We start from the raw sequence: 16,633 nt of genomic DNA, 5'->3' as shown, positions 1-16,633 counted from the left end.
AATATTTAATACAAAATTAGATATTTAATATTTATGTTAATATAAATTTAAATATTATAAAATATAATTATAACAATAATATATAATACATAATCTTATATTTTATTAAAAAAATTATCTTATTATATATATATTTTAAAGACCATAAATAATATTTTGATTTAATTTATTTTTTAATATGTTTATATCATTCTTTTATATATAATATTATTTATTTATTTGACAATTATACAAATTTAACAAAAATAATTAATAAATTTTATAAATAAAACTAAATAAAGGTACATTTCATAATAATTCCAAATATGGGTAATCACACCATTAATAATTTGCGTGAAATTATTTTCTAAAATAGAAAGAAAAAACAAAAAAAAAAACAAACAAACACATGTGAGGGTATAATTAAGGGGATGCCACTATTAATGAGATGTTGAAAACAACTACACAAGAAAAGCATAAAGTTTACCTGACAAAAAAAAAAAAAAAAGCATAAAGTTTGGCATGTTCCCTCGGCATCACCGTGACTTTTTCTCTCTTTTACCTCTTTCCATCTTTCACTTGCCTTAAAATGGCATACGAGCCGTTTAGGTTAGACGCGCATGAGCCCGTAGATGTACAAATAAAATGAATACAAAGGGAAGCAAATAGCTCCCCATTACACTACAAGTCATCCACCAATATGCCCGTGGCCTGTGCACACCCATATACAACATAAACAAGTGAAAATGAGCCATGGTCGTCGCTACCGCTACAGAAATAGCTGTTACACCTATGACGACCATTGCTATGTAAAAACAACACCAACCACACATAAAAGATGCCCCGTATGAAGTCAAGCAAACAAGCTCTGCATAAAACTAACAACCAAGCGACAGTGAGGGCTAAGATCCCTCCGTGTTGCTATGCTTTCTTATAATACTTCGGAAATCTACTAAACTTCTGCACAAATGCTACTCTTTAAAATGTTGTACTTGCAGAGAGGGCATGTAGCATTGATAAAGAGCCACTTATCAACGCAGGAACAATGGAAGTGATGACCGCAGGGAAGTTGTCTCAGTTCTACACCATCATCGTACGAAGAAAGGCAGATGCAACACTCCTATAAATTGCCACAGGCATGAAAATTTGAAAATTACTAAGATGAACATATATGAATACAAAGTAGTCCGACCAAATCAAACTTAAAAGAAAAACGTTTTGCCAAAAACAAGGTAGGACCATGTACCGCATCCTCTTGTGAAAGAACATGCTCAACAGGTGGGTCAGTGCCACACTCAGTCATTATGCCTCCATGATGTCCTTGTGCATCACTAGAAAGTTTATCATTATTGACCATTTTTTTGAACTTGAATTTGGACAACTGCTCAATGTCTTCTTTGGATGCTCCTTCCTGCTTTAACAATGAACCATTCTACATTATTAAAGGATGACAGAAAAGAGCAACACAAACATAACTAAACAAGACTAGAGTAATCCTCCAGAAGCACAAAAGGGTGGCCAAAATTATAGAAATGGGCATAATTTTTTTCAAATAAAAATAAGAATGGAAATTTTAGTAGTAACTAGAAGTGAATTTACAAGTCACAAATAACTTAGAAGCCCACTCTTTGAGAAAGTTTTTTTTAAAAAAAATAAAATAAAGCAAAATGTATTGGATGAAATTTCCAACAAACTAGAATGCATGTTTCTAATAAACATAGAAGATGTGCAGGTTTCACATTCTAATATTAGCACCATCACAAATGGATCTGCTAATTTTTGTTGGTAATGGAGAGCTCATTTGGGTTTAGCCCACAAAGATAAGAAGGCAAACCTGGTCTGCCACAGCATATAGAAGGGCAATAATGCAAGGAAGGCAGCAGCAAACAGCAATCCCAATTATACAAGCCAGTGCAACGCAGAAAACCACAAAGAACACATCAAATCCAAGGAAAATAATACAGAGCCTGTGGACCAAATACAATTAGCATACCAAGTTAAGATGTATTGCTAGTAAATTTTATAGTTTCAGAAAGAAAAGAGAGGAGCACTAACCAGTAAAGCTGAGGGGAGGCTTGGGCTAAAGATTGACCACCTGCAGATACCCAGTAGAAACCAATAATCCACCAGATAAATGAAAACATTGTATTTGCAGATTCCAGGTGCTTTGCCACATTGCTGAGATCGAAAACCAAGAAACAACGAGCGAGTAAATAAATGACTTCGAGCAATCTCATATGGTCTAAAGTATCAAATATACCTAACAACTTTATATTATCGTGCATAGCTCATCATTATCATTGTGGTGATCATCATCATCATCCTTAACAAAACAGTAACTGTGATGATTGATGATGATGATGGTGATAACAACAGAACCCTGGACATGTCATTTGACACAAACTAAAATCAAGTCCAACTACATTACTAAAGGTTGTACAGTGCTAATTAGCAAAAGTAAGTACAAATAACAAAATTTAGAAAGGTATGTATGCGAGCACACGTTTGTATTATAAGCATAGGCACATTTGTATCGATACATAACTAATGATTTCAGTCGGCGTAATAAAAGGAACAAGATTCGGTCTTTTCAACAGAACAAAATCACCCCAAATCCTTTTTCACAGTTCCAGATTCAAGAATTTCAACAGACACTGCATAATTCACATTCGAATCCATCAACATTAACAAGAACGTACCTGTTACCATCATCGTCTATCTGAGCCAATGACACATATTGGCTAGAATCCTCCCTCGACCCATAACTCAAATTCTCACCACTCCCTTCCTCCGCCGAATTAGGGCGGCTCTGTCGCCGTTGCCGGCGGCGAAACTCGACGCAGACGCACACCACATGTAAAACACACTGTAAAGCGTACCCAATAATCCACAACCTCAAGGGCACATCCGGCGATTCATTCCGGCTAAGAACCAAAACCGTAGCCGCCACGACCACGAACGCGAAGTTCCAAATAATATCGAGAATCACCACGGGCTTCGAGTATGCCCAATCACTCTGCCTCTCCTCCAATTGGTCGGCCGCGGTCTCGCGGACAAGCATAGATGGCTCACGCATAATCCTTCGGCTGCTCGCCTGGCGAAGGAACCGGGCAGCCTGGCGCAAACTCTGCCTCTGAACAAATCGACGGCCGGAATTGCTCTCATCGGAAGAGCCACTCAAAAAAGGCGTCGTATCCACAATATCTTCAGATGATCTGTTAGGGGACCATACCGAAGCCATGATATAATATGAAAGCCAATTTGGGAAATTTTGTCAACTGATTCGAACCCTAACTCGGTGAGTTGAACCAGTTTAGCCCATCAAACTCGGGAATCGATAAGATCAAACAGAAAATTGGATATCAAAAGTTGTAAATTTTGTTTTCTGAAAGTGAGAGACGTTGATGACGATGTATTTTATCAGTTTTTTTTTATTATTAGTTTATTAGACAACATTCAATTATAATAAAAATATCTCTTCTGTATTCTTTTACCAATTTAAAAAGAGTTTTAGCATAAATGCCCCTAAATCTTAACTTGTTTGGCAATTCAGTCCTTAAGAAAAAAAATTGGTGATAAAAGACAGTGTCAATTAAGTCCTTACTGTTTATTTCTTCACAAAATTCTTAGTTTTTAAATAATTTTTTCTATACTATATATTTTAAAAAATGTCAAAATTATCTAAAAAATACTTAGAATTTAGTAAAAAATTAACAAAAAGGACTTAATTGCTAGCCAAAAAATATTTCTCAAACATTAAATTACCAAACAACCAAAAACTCAGGAAGTATTTATGCTAAAACTCCTTTTAAAAATAATTTTTACAACATGATGTGTGCATATCTCTTTTTTAATTTTAATTAAACTTTTTGTAATAAAATATTCAACATAATATAATTAAACATTAATAGTTCACATGCAACATATGATAGAAGATAAGATTTCTCAAATTTTGTTTTCATGGGGTGAAATTGGTTGAATTTTCTTTATATCTTTACGGTTTAAAATATATATTTTATCATTTAATGAATTTTAAACAAAATAATTGAGTTAGAATAATTTTATAAATTTGAAGAAAAAAGAAACCCATTTTCGTCGTTTTTGATAATATGAGATAAGTGGGTCCCATAATAACTTGTTGATTCAACCGAACTGAAAGTGACCGACGGCCTTCTTAAACATTCATAGTACCCTTTTTTCTTTTCTTTTTTTAATGGATACTAAATAAGGATTATTTGATAAGTAGCTAGTTTTAGTTTTAGGATTTAATTAACTAAAATAAGCTTTTAAATAAATTTAGTTAAATTTGACCTATTATTATAATGATATTTCTCATAGTACTCTTGTTTATACACAAATAACTTAAGTATGATTAAATGATATTGTTATCCCCATTTCCTCTCAGGGTTTTGGGCCCTCGCCCCGGCCCACGGTCAGAGGGGCCGGTTCGGTATTCGGGCACAACCCGCGGACTACGGACTGGGCCTGTGCAGGAAGGTCCGGGAAGTATCTCCGGGTTCATGATTCGGCTCGAACGGTCCCGGCACTGTCCGGAGTGCCCCGGATCATCGCAGCCATCGCGTCCCGCTCCCGGACCCAGAATGGTCCGGGTCCGAAGTAAACACAGCGGGCCCAAGGTAAACTAACCTGGACCGCTTCATCCCCAGGCTATGGGCCAGGCGTCCAGGACACTGTAGCCGCCTCATTTCGCGTGGGTCTTGTCCCCCCACTTTTCACCTGCAGAAAGGGTCTCCTTGGGATTGTCTGCTGGCGTGTCAGGACTGCGCAACCAAGTACTCTGACCGGTCTTGTCCCCTGAATCTGCCTCGTGATTCGAAGTGGTCAGAGCCAAAGGGTCGTTTTGTCGGGAGAATGCTTGCATCTCAGGGCAACTAATTGGGCCTGAGCTGGTTTGGGCTTGATGTACTATATATCTTTTTAGCTCGGACCTCTACTAGGAAGGCCCCCTGTACACATATTCCAAATGGGCCCGGGTCAGGCCCGGCCCAAACCTGGTGTCCCCCTCATTCGATAAATATAAGTTGTAATGCTCCATAGAAAGGGAAAAAAAAGGGGCAGAAACTCTGCTGAAAGACAGTTAGACAACTCCATTGTAAAAGCTTATTCTAGCTCTAATACAGATTTATATACAGACTCGTGGACTAAGGCTAGTTAACGCCCCAACCACGTAAAAACCTTGTGTCGATCCTCTATTCTCTTTATTATAATCAGTAAATATCCTTCTTTAGGAGAGTTGCCGAAAATCTCGGTTAACAGATATAATTAGTAAATTCAAATAAATATTGAGTATAATTTTTTTTTTAAAAGTGGCTAAAAATTAAATGACATCTCTAAAACTAGACACTTTGTGTAATTTGTACTATTTGTTTCTATAAAAATAAGGAAATTTGTGGCAATAATACCTATGTAGTTAGATTTGTTGCACTTAAATACCTATGTAAAAAATTTGGCTGCAATAATGCTTACCGTTATCATTTTGTGCAGATGTTAGTCCCTAGGTCGTTAAGTCTAACCAAGGACCTACGTGGCTATACCTTATTGATCCAATTTTATTTAATTATTAAAAAAATCATTTAAAATTAATTTTTTTTTATAAAAATCTAAAAATATAAAACAAAATAATTAACTTTTATTTCATTTTATGTATTTAAATAAACATACTTAATTTTTTTTCTGCTCTTCTTCGTCTCTCCCTTCGTTCATCTTCTTCTCCCCTATTCTTCTTCTTCTTCTTCTTTCTTCTTAGAATACCCAACCCCTTTCCCCTCTTCTTCCCAAATACCCAGCCGTACCCGAATACCCAACCCTTTTTTTCCCTCTTCTTCCCAAATACCCAGTCGTTCGACCTCCCCCAACATCGACCTAACCCACCCAGTTGTTCGACCTCCCCCGACGCCGACTCAACCCACCCAGTCGTTCGACCTCCCCTGACGTCGACCCAACCCACCCAGCCTAGGCGAGCTTCTGGATGAAGGCAGCAGTCTTCGAGTCAAATTTCTGGGAAAATTTCTAGGCAAAGTCTCTGTATGAGGTTGCTGGCATGAAGGCAGCGATTCGAGTCAAATTCCTGAGCAAAGTCTTCTATTGAAGATGACATTGATTATCGGTTTGAAAAATTCTTGTATGTTGATGGAATTTTCTGGGTTATATTAGACAAGGTGAAAAAGATAGGAATTTTTTTTCATTCTCCGAGGGATTAGTTTGGCATGAAAGGGTCGGGTTAATTGTTTTTGCTCATAAGTAATTGGATTTTGGGGTTTTGGTTTAATTGATATTTTTTTAATTAAGTTTTATGATAATTAAAAAATTAAGTTTTATGATAATTAAAAAAAAGTCTAAATATGTTTATTTAAATACATAAAATGAAATAAAATTTAATTATTTTGTTTTATATTTTTATTAAATTTTAAATTATTTTTTAATAATTAAATAAAATTGGACTAATAAGGTATAGCCACGTAGGTCCCTAGTCAGACTTAACGGCCTAGGGACCAACATCTGCACAAAATGAGTAACGGTAGGTGTAACGCCCCAAATTCGTTAATGTGGCTTAGTGCCTTGATTAGGGGATCGGGAGGGTCATAATTGATTTATTATGCAATTAAATGAGTATATGCATGATTATGTGAGTTATATTATATGATGATAAATGCAGGCATGTGGGTCTACTTTTCATTATAAGAGTATTTTGGTAATTTGGCCCGTTGATGGCATATTTGTATATTTTCATGCATATTGGTGATCTATGGATGAGGCCATGTTATTGTGTGGATATGTTTGAGCTATTCGGCATGAGACGATCTTAGAATGCAAGTTAGCAATTTGGTCATAACGGGGTTATTTACCAAGCTCAGGGTAATTTGATGCTTAGCACATTACCAGGAATTATAGGGTAATGAGATATGACTTAATTACTATTTGAGAATATTAGGAATAACGGGAATTGGAGGACGTTAATTATGATTAACAGGAGTTGACGGGAAATGGCGATTTTTCCTTTGGGGGCTGTCAAGAAGTGAGATAGGCTTGGGGGCATTTTGGTCTTTTGACCAAGGGTTACATTTTAAACCAGAAGGTTGTAGTAGAGTCTTAGGCAAAAACAGAGACTCATTTCCTTCCCTCTCACGATTATCTCTCTCTCTCTCTCTCTTCCTCTTGGATTGGTGTTAAGGCTAAGTAGAGATTGAAGCTTGGGAATCAAAGCTTAAGGGTTTGGGGTTATGATCAGTAGTTGAAAGGGATTTAATTCTGTGTTTAAGGTTGTACATCCTAAAATTCAGCACCAGTCTTTTATTTAGCTCGTGTACAGCTGGCGAGTAAAAAACTGTAATAGATGATCCACAAGTCCCTATTTTCTCCGCGAAGGCAGCACGGTTCCCCAGGACAATAACACGAGCTGGGGAATGCAAAGCGATAGGCACAAGCTTGTGATGATTATAAGGCACAGCATCCGTTACACGAGCTCACGGTGCATTCAGCCTGGGATACGCTAGAGACCTGACGTATCCTTGGATCCTTAGAAACCCAGATACATTATGTAGACGTGCATGGTCAGACATGGCATGTCCGCGGATCCCTGAAAACCCGGACACGTAATACAATCGTACGTGGCCAGGCATGGCATGTCCGATCATCCCTGAGGATCCATGATCAGTTTTACCTAATGATCAGACCATACCTTAGGATAAACTGTAATATTCATAATTAGTGTGGTACAGGTCACACTGGGGGTTAAGTCACGTGATGACCCCAAGGCCTATCCCGGGATTTTCTCTATAAAAACTAATATCTTGGATATGGAAGTTTAAGTTGTTCTCTATAATGCAAAATCTTTGTCAAAATTTAGAGAGAGAAACAGTAATAATATAGACTCATAGACTAGGTGGATTTTAACCCTCAAACCACGTAAAAAAGACAAGTGTTCTCAAGAGTTCTTTTCGGGTGCTCTTGAGTATCATTTTCTTATTGCGGTTTATCATTAAGCACTAATTCATTCCAGCTATTTTCATAATTCACTGTTAGCGAAAAACCGCGTCAACAAAGGTAAGGATTTCAGTTTGTTTTTCTGGTTTGCTCTGTTTTTAAGGATAGTTTAAAGCTTTGGATTCTTGATTGTAGAACTATGTTTTTGAGGTGATTTTAAATAGTTTAAATCTCAGGTTTTGTTGGTTATATGATGGATAAGTTGTGTTAATGTTTGGGAACTCTGATTTTTGGATTTGGAAATGTTTGAGTAGGTTTTTGGAATGATTTAGAAGAGGAAAAACGAAGGATTTTGGATGGGTTCCAGGTGCGGCCACAGGCTTATTCTTGGGCACCGCGGCCCGAGCTTAGTGAAGAAGAGAGGTGGAGCTGAAGGGCCTTGGGATCGCGACACTTGGGAGGCTAGCCGCGGCGCGTGGTGCAAGCAGCGAAGGCTGGCGCCTCTATTTTTGGGAGGCGAGCTGCAGCTCAGTAGGGTGGGGCCGCGACGCTTAAGGGCATTTGTGGCCAGAATGGTGTTTTTGTGACGAACCTAAGGGAGGGTACGTCGGCCACATACTCGTAATTCCAGGGTTTACGAGTATGTTAGGCACTTGACCAAATGAATTAAATAAAATGATACTAAGAAATACAGAAAAATTTAAAACTTTTATATAAACTTATTAATAGAAATTATTACACGTATGAATACTTTAAATTTAATGTAGCCATATGAAAACTCTAAACCACTATTGCATTGCTACTGAGTCTGTGCTCCACAAGTTGCTCAATATCTAAAGCCACACCTGGAAAAATGTTGGAAAATAACATAATGAGTTAACACTCAGTAAGTAAATCTCATGCATACACATACACATGAATGTCGCGAGTTTGAAGTGCGTGTAACTTTTGATATGTATTTACCCTTTTAACAGTTGTGTTGTAATATTTTGGGATCCCATGTTGTGTAACACTTTTGGAATAAAAGTCAATGGTTCTTTGACCAAAATTTTTAACCCTAACCTTTGTAACTAACCTTTGTTACACGATTTAAGCCAAATAACCTTATTAGCAGGTCTAACTTAATTTTAAATACACAGTGCAACGGTCCTAGAGGGCGTTACAACTTGGTATCAGAGCCGCCAAGGTTTAAGGGTTCCTGAAGACTGGCCGGGCATGTACACTCGCCACTAAAGATAAGCTCGACTCAGGGTTTGGTAACTGTTATATGTTTAAATGCTTAAACATGATATGCATGCCTTATCTACATGCCTGTTTAGGAAGCATGAGATTATCTGATAGGGCCTGGCTATAACGCCCTGGTTACCCCAGAACAGTTACGGTGAACCGGAAATTTGACTCGCTACCCGAGTCCTTTGGTTAAAAACGTGATCTAAGTGTTATTATCAGGTTAAGGTGAAAAACCAGTAAAAAGGAAAGGGTAGATTTCATTAAGTAAATAAACTGCTCATGAGCCTTTCAAAATGTTTACAAGATGTCCATAATACAAAAGAGTCGCTACAGTTCCAAATTTACAATCCCCGCCGGCCTAAGCGACAAAAATAGGGTAAACCCCTAGTCCCTCTGAGAACTCCTTGACCGTGGCAGTCAAGCGGCCCTGTATGTACACAACATCACCCAAGCTCTCCACTCAGGGTTGGGTGAGCTTCTCTTTCCCTTTACCTGCACCACATAGCACCCATGAGCCAAGGCCCAGCAAGAAAACACAATAAGACATGATATAATATCAACAACGATCACAATAACCATTCAGGACTATCAGTCCAACAAATAGGTGACAATAGCCAAAAGTCACAATAATGAGCATCGCTCCCTCTAGCCATGTGACGATAGGGTCACCAGGGCTTAACTGATAGGTGATTCTCTCATAAGTTTGACCAGGACAGGTTCATGGTGATTAGTCACCAACATAACCTTCCTCACGACTCTAGAGTCGAAGCTATGGACAACGTCCCTTAGCCACGTGACTAACGATCACGGGGGTCATATACCTTGGCTATAGACATCTGATCGTAGACCAAGCAAGCGCTTATAAGTTCTTCGACCTTAGGGTCGGTCCCGCATTAATGCCATAGAGCCATTCAATGCGTGATCATCGACTTTAGAGTCGGTCCCTGACTAGTCAGTGTCCCAAACAGGTAATCAACGTTCACTGACATTTAATATCCAATCCATGTCCACATATGTCAACCAACATGCCTCAATATCAAACCATGCATGTCATATACCTGTACAGGGTGCAACTATATTCATACACTGCTTTCTTACCTTAGGCTCGAGCGAGAAGTATGATAAAGACGACCCCTGAGAACGATCGATCTTTTAGTTCCTTAGCGGTTACCTAGTCATAACCAATTATAACCTCCATTATTGAGAATCCATAATAATAGGGTCTTAACCTAAGCACCACCCTCGAGACCTCGAAACATGCCCACACGGTGAGTAGATTCGATCCCGGGCCTTAAGGATTGAAACCCCAAGTCAAAAACCCTTAAAAACACTCAAAACGGGACTTAGAAGGAACAGGGTAGCGCTACAGCGCTCAATCCCTAGCGCCACAACGCTATACACAGAACCTCCCAAGAGCCAGAAAGCCTCCTGAGGAGTGCTATAGCGCCCTAAGGTGGGCGCTGTAGCGCTACCTCCAGACCCAATCTCCCCTGAACCGACCTTCTTCAACTCCTTCAATTCTAACTTGATTTCCAAGCTTCCAAATCCCATTCTTAATGCCAAATGAACCCAAAAACCATTCTAACACACCCCAAACATCACAAGCATGGGAACCCTAGCCAAAACTCCCAACAAAACCATGAATTCACCCTAAACATCTTAGCTGCAAAACAGAACCAAAACAAGGCAAACCAGAGAAATAGAAACTTACCCAAAGCTCGGCTTATGATGGTCTTCAATGGTGGAACACACTCCCAAACTCCCAAGGCTTGCTTCCCAAGCTTGAATCCTCAAAATTGGTTCAGAAATCACAAAGAAAGGTGAAGAGAAGAAGGTACGGGAGAACTCTTTTGCATACTCTGTTTTTCCACTACTTTCTTCAGCCATCAAGAGTTATATCTATCCTAGGGGTGAAATGTCCATTTTACCCCTAGGTAAATTAATACTTTCTAAAGGCTCCCAAGGGCATATTTGGTACTTCCCTCCTAACTCGTTAATCATAATTAACGCTCTCCAATTCCCACTATTCTCAATGTTCTCAAATACCAATAATTCACATCTCGTTACCCTATGTCTCCCGGTAACGCTCTAATCATCAAAATCACCCCGAGACTCAACCCAAGTCCCGATACTTAAACCTGTTGTGACTAAACCGCTAATCAATAATCTAAGATCGTCTCATGTCGAATAGCTCGAACAAACCCACATCATAATGTGGTCTCAACACATATCATCGACATGCATACAATTAACATTATATTATCATATAATTCTCATAAGCGTGCATAAACACATTTAATGGCATAATTAAACAATTATGGCCCTCCCGGCCTACTAATCCAACCGCTAAACCACATTAGGGAATCCGGGGCATTACAACTATCCCCTCCTTACAGAAATTTCGTCCTCGAAATTTACCTGAACAGCTCGGGATACTGACTCCGCATATCTGACTCCAGCTCCCAGGTCGCCTCCTCGACCTTGCTGTTCCTCCACAACACCTTAACCAAAGGTATTGTCTTATTCCTGAGGACTTTATCTTTCTTGTCAAGTATCTGAACAGGCTGCTCCTCAAAGGAGAGATCTGGCTCAAGCTCCAGATCCTCATAACTCAAAACATGACTCTCATCAGATACATACCTCTGAAGAGCGGAAACATGAAATACATTATGCACGACCGACAACGCCGGAGGCAAAGCTAGCCTGTAAGCCACTTGACCAATCCTCTCCAGGATCTCAAATGGACCTACAAACCTGGGACTCAGCTTGCCTTTCTTCCCAAACCTTCTCACCCCTTTCCATGGCGAGACTCTAAGGAAGACATAGTTTCCTACCTGGAACTCCACGTTCCTGCGTTTGGGATCTGCATAGCTCTTCTGTCTACTCTGAGAAGTAAGCATCCGAGCTCTAATCTTGTCAATAGCCTCACTGGTCCTCTAAACTGCCTCAGGACCTAAGTATCTCCTTTCACCTGTCTCATCCCAATGAATGGGAGATCTACACTTCCTACCATATAGCATCTCATAACGTGCAACACCAATGGTAGACTGATAACTGTTATTATAGGAGAATTCTATCAAAGGCAGATATTTACTCCATGATCCACCAAAGTCCAGCACACATGCCCGCAGCATGTCCTCCAATATCTGGATCGTCCTTTAAGATTTCCCATCTGTCTGAGGATGATAAGCTGTACTGAACTTCAGTCGTGTACCCATGGCTGTCTGTAAACTCTTCCAGAACTTGGAAGTGAATGTAGGGTCCCGATCTGACACGATCGACCTAGGAGCCCCATGGAGGCGCACGATCTCTCTCACATAGAGATCTGCATACTGGTCAACAGTATAAGTAGTCCTCACTGGTAAAAAGTGAGCTGACTTGGTATAGCGATCCACTATCACCCAAATGGAGTCATGCTGACCAATAGTCCTGGGCAAGCCTACCACAAAGTCCATTGTGATGTCTTCTCACTTCCACTCCGGGATATCCAGAGGCTGCAATAACCCTGCCGGCCTCTGATGCTCAGCCTTGACCTATTGACATGTCAAGCACTTAGCCACATACCCTACTACATCTCTCTTCATCCCTGGCCACCAGTACAATGATCTCACGTCCTGATACATCTTTGTGGTGCCTGGATGCAAAGAGTAAGGTATAGTATGAGATTCATCCAGAATCTCCCGCCTCAACGCAGTGTCTAACAGAACACATAACCGTTCCTTGTATCTCAACAACCCCAAATCAGACACTGTATAATCTCTGGATGCTCCAACCAAGACATCCTCTCTAATCTTGATCAGCTGTGGATCACTCAACTGACCCTCTTTAATCCTCTCTAGCAGCATAGACTGTAGCGTAACATTGGCCAACTGGCCCACCAGCAACTCTATACCAGCTCTGGTAATATCATCAGCTAACTCTCTGGCTATCAGCCTAATACCATGAATTTGTCCCGGACCCTTCCGGCTTAAGGCATCAGCTACCACGTTGGCTTTCCCTGGGTGATACAGAATCTCACAATCATAATCTTTCACTAATTCCAGCCAACGCCTTTGCCTCATATTCAAGTCCTTCTGGGTGAAGAAGTACTTCAGGCTCTTGTGGTTTGTATAAATCTCACACTTCTCTCCATAGAGATAGTGCCTCCATATCTTCAGAGCAAAGACCACAGCTGCTAACTCCAAATCATGGGTAGGATACCTCTTCTCGTACTCCTTCAGCTGTCGAGAAGCATAAGCTATAACCTTCTCTGATTGCATCAAAACACAGCCCAAACCCTGATGAGAAGCATCGCAGTATATTACAAACTTCTCCTGGTCTGTCGGAAGACTCAGAACCGGAGCTGTAATCAATCTCTGTTTCAACTCCTGGAAGTTGTTCTCACATTTGTCTGACCACACAAACTTCTGACCCTTGCGTGTCAGCTCAGTCAACGAAGTAGTAATCTTTAAGAACCCTTCCACAAAACGCCTGTAATACCCTGCCAATTCAAGGAAACTTCTAACCTCAGAAGCATTCTTTGGCCTTGGCCAATCTCTGACCGCTTCAATCTTTGATGGATCTACTTTAATCCCCTCCTTACTGACTATATGCCCAAGAAAGGATACCTGAGACAACCAGAATTCACACTTCTTAAACTTTGCAAACAATCTATGTTCTCTCAATCTCTGTAGAACCAACCTCAGATGCTACTCATGCTCTAACTCAGTCTGAGAGTATACCAGAATATCATCGATAAAGACGATCACAAACTGGTCTAAATAATCCTTGAACACTCTGTTCATCATATCCATGAAAGCAGCAGGGGCATTAGTCAACCCAAATGACATAACTAGAAACTCATAATGCCCATACCTAGTGCGAAAAGCGGTCTTCGCTATGTCTCCCCCCTTAACCCTCAACTGATGATAACCAGAACGAAGGTCGATCTTAGGGAATACCGTCTTACCCTGCAATTGATCAAACAGATCATCTATCCTTGGCAAAGGATACCGGTTCTTAATTGTCAACTTATTCAGTTCTCTGTAATCTATACACATTCTCAGAGAACCATCTTTCTTCTTCACAAACAGAACTGGCGCACCCCAAGGTGAAAAGCTAGGTCTGATAAAACCCAAATCCAACAGCTCTTGTAACTGTACCTTTAATTCTTTCAACTCAGCTGGGGCCATTCTGTATGGTGCTCTAGACACTGGCTCCGTCCCTGGGGCCAGTTCTATAACGAACTCAATCTCTTTGTGTGGTGGCAACCCTGGTAAATCTTCCGGAAACACTTCCAGAAATTCACACACAAGTCTAGTATCCTCTGGTCTCACTGGCACGACCTGGGTGGTATCAACCACACTGGCTAAGAATCCAATGCAACCTCCTTGTAGTAAATCCCTAGCCCTCAATGCAGAAATCATAGGTATACGGGGTCCATGCACAACACCAACAAATACAAAAGGATCCTCACCTTCAGGCTCAAAGGTGACCATCTTCCTTCTGCAGTCAATGGTTGCCCCATACTTACCTAACCATTCCATACCCAGTATCATATCGAAGTCAGTCATAACCAACTCTATAAGATCCACTGACAACTCTCTGCCCTCCACTATCACTGGCAAAGACCTGACCCACCTCCTGGATACAACCAACTCCCCAGTGGGTAACCGAGTACAAAACCCCACAGCATAGAAATCACAAGGTCTACACAATCTATCAATAACACTACTAGCAACAAAGGAATGTGTAGCACCAGAGTCAATCAATACATTATAAGCAGTTCCTGCACTAAGAAGCTGACCTGTAACAACTGAGGGCGAAGCCTCTGCTTCTGCTTGAGTCAAAGCAAACACTCGCGCTGGGGCCGAGCTGTCTGCCTTCCTGGGCTCTTCCTTTCTTGCCTTAGGGCAATCCTTTTTTAGATGACCCACTGCTCCACAAGAGAAGCAGGCCCTTGCCTTACACTCTCCCAAGTGATGCCTCTTGCATCTAGGACACTCGGGATAAGACTTCCAGGTTTCATTACCACCTGGACGACCCACAGAAACACCACGGGGCCGTCTGTCAGAACCTGGAACTGGGAAGGTATCAGGAACCTTCCTCTTCTGATCACTGGGGCCAACACCCCTACCAAAACCCACAAATGGAGGACCTGGCCTTCTGAAATCTCTTGTGGCTGCATTGTCACGCCAGATCTTAGTCTCTGCAGTTTCAGCTGTAAGTGCCTTCTCCACCACCTGTGCATAAGTAGTAACTCCTGCCACAGTGGTGATGCGTACATCTCGGGCCAACCTGGGCTGTAGCCCCTGTAAGAAACGCTCTCTCCTGGTCCCATCAATGGGCACCAACTCCTTGGAAAACTTTGCCAAACGGTCAAACTTTAAGGCATACTCGGTTACTGATAAGCTTCCCTGAAGTAGCCTCATAAATTCATCAGCCTTCGCCACTCTAATGGCGTCATTATAGTACTTTTCATTAAACAAGGTCTGAAATTCCTCCCAGCTCAGGAGATTAACATCCTTGGTCTAGCCGACCACTTCCCACCAAATCCGGGCATCATCCCGAAACATATAGGCAGCACAGGCCACCCTCTCAGTACCAACTACCCTTATAAAGTCCAAAATAGTGGTAATCATGCTCATCCATTGTTCAGCTTTGGTAGGATCGGCACTGCCTTCAAACACAGGAGGTTGTTGTTTCCTGAACCGCTCATAAAGAGGTTCCAATCTGTTTTTAACCCCAGGCAGTTGCCCAGTAACTGGCACCGACACAGAAGGTGCCTCTGCAATACTGGCCACCACAGGCACTTGCTGCTGCCTTAGGAGACGAAGCTCCTCTCCCTGTTTTATCACTGTAGCCTGCAACTCCTCAAACATCTGTTGCCAGTTTGCAGGTGCTGGCTGTGGAACCTGAGATTGGTCATTCTCTTGACCCTGACTGTTATTATTTTGGCCTTGATCACTCTGGCCAGCTGACATGCCTGTTTGTCCTGAGTTCATTCTGTCACTGATACCTTACTGAAACAGTAATCAATACGGCCAGTCAGGTAGTAATAACTAAACCTCTTGCCGCCTCACGGTCCAAGAACAACAGACAACTATCACATTCCACAGTCATTCAGTATTCACAATCAGATACATGTTCATGGCACTCAGCACTCTGCATGTATCACATAATAACTTATAAACAACCATACTAATAAGCAGGCGCCAGCAATCTCAGTACCAATTAGCACACATTTGCTGAAGGTATAATATTTCAGGGCACAAGCTCATCATGGTATCTCATGCGCACAGGTAAATCATATATATCACATTTAAACAATTATACATGTAACCACATAAATAGTTACCAAACCATGAGTCGAGCTTGACTTCGGTGATATGTGTACATACCCAGCCAGTCTACAGGAACCCTAACCTTGGCATTGCTCTGATACCAAGTTGTAACGCCCTGATTACCCCAGAACAGTTACGGTGAACCGGAAATTTGACTC

General features: G+C 40.8%; 1 protein-coding gene across 2 annotated transcripts; it reads right to left on the bottom strand.

Moving 5' to 3' along the window:
- Nucleotides 1–612: 612 nt before the first annotated feature.
- On the bottom strand, nucleotides 613–3,413 carry LOC133778349 (E3 ubiquitin-protein ligase At1g12760-like). 2 transcript variants are annotated; one of them, XM_062218237.1, is made up of 5 exons: nucleotides 2,679–3,413; nucleotides 2,035–2,157; nucleotides 1,814–1,946; nucleotides 1,226–1,393; nucleotides 613–1,099 (listed from the first exon to the last, which is right to left on the bottom strand). In XM_062218237.1, exons 1-5 carry the CDS (start codon nucleotides 3,218–3,220, stop codon nucleotides 932–934), a joined length of 1,134 nt encoding a protein of 377 aa, XP_062074221.1. In that variant the 5' UTR covers nucleotides 3,221–3,413; the 3' UTR covers nucleotides 613–931. The 2 variants fall into 2 exon arrangements, with proteins under 2 accessions (XP_062074221.1, XP_062074222.1); XM_062218238.1 differs by having other exon boundaries at nucleotides 1,226–1,390; nucleotides 2,679–3,411.
- Between the last annotated feature and the right edge of the window lie 13,220 nt (nucleotides 3,414–16,633).

This window comes from Humulus lupulus, chromosome 5, assembly GCF_963169125.1.
Source record: "Humulus lupulus chromosome 5, drHumLupu1.1, whole genome shotgun sequence".
Classification (NCBI taxonomy): Eukaryota; Viridiplantae; Streptophyta; class Magnoliopsida; order Rosales; family Cannabaceae; genus Humulus; species Humulus lupulus.
Note: the sequence above shows the minus strand (reverse complement) of the source record. Positions and strands in the feature narration are given on the sequence as shown.

Coding starts and splice junctions, on each gene's coding strand:
- LOC133778349 (XM_062218237.1), bottom strand. CDS start 3,220: ATGGCTTCGGTATGGTCCCCTAACAGATCATCTGAAGATATTGTGGAT. Junction 2,158..2,678: donor ATAGACGATGATGGTAACAG/GTACGTTCTTGT, acceptor TTTCGATCTCAG/CAATGTGGCAAAGCACCTGG. Junction 1,947..2,034: donor GCCTCCCCTCAGCTTTACTG/GTTAGTGCTCCT, acceptor TTTGGTCCACAG/GCTCTGTATTATTTTCCTTG.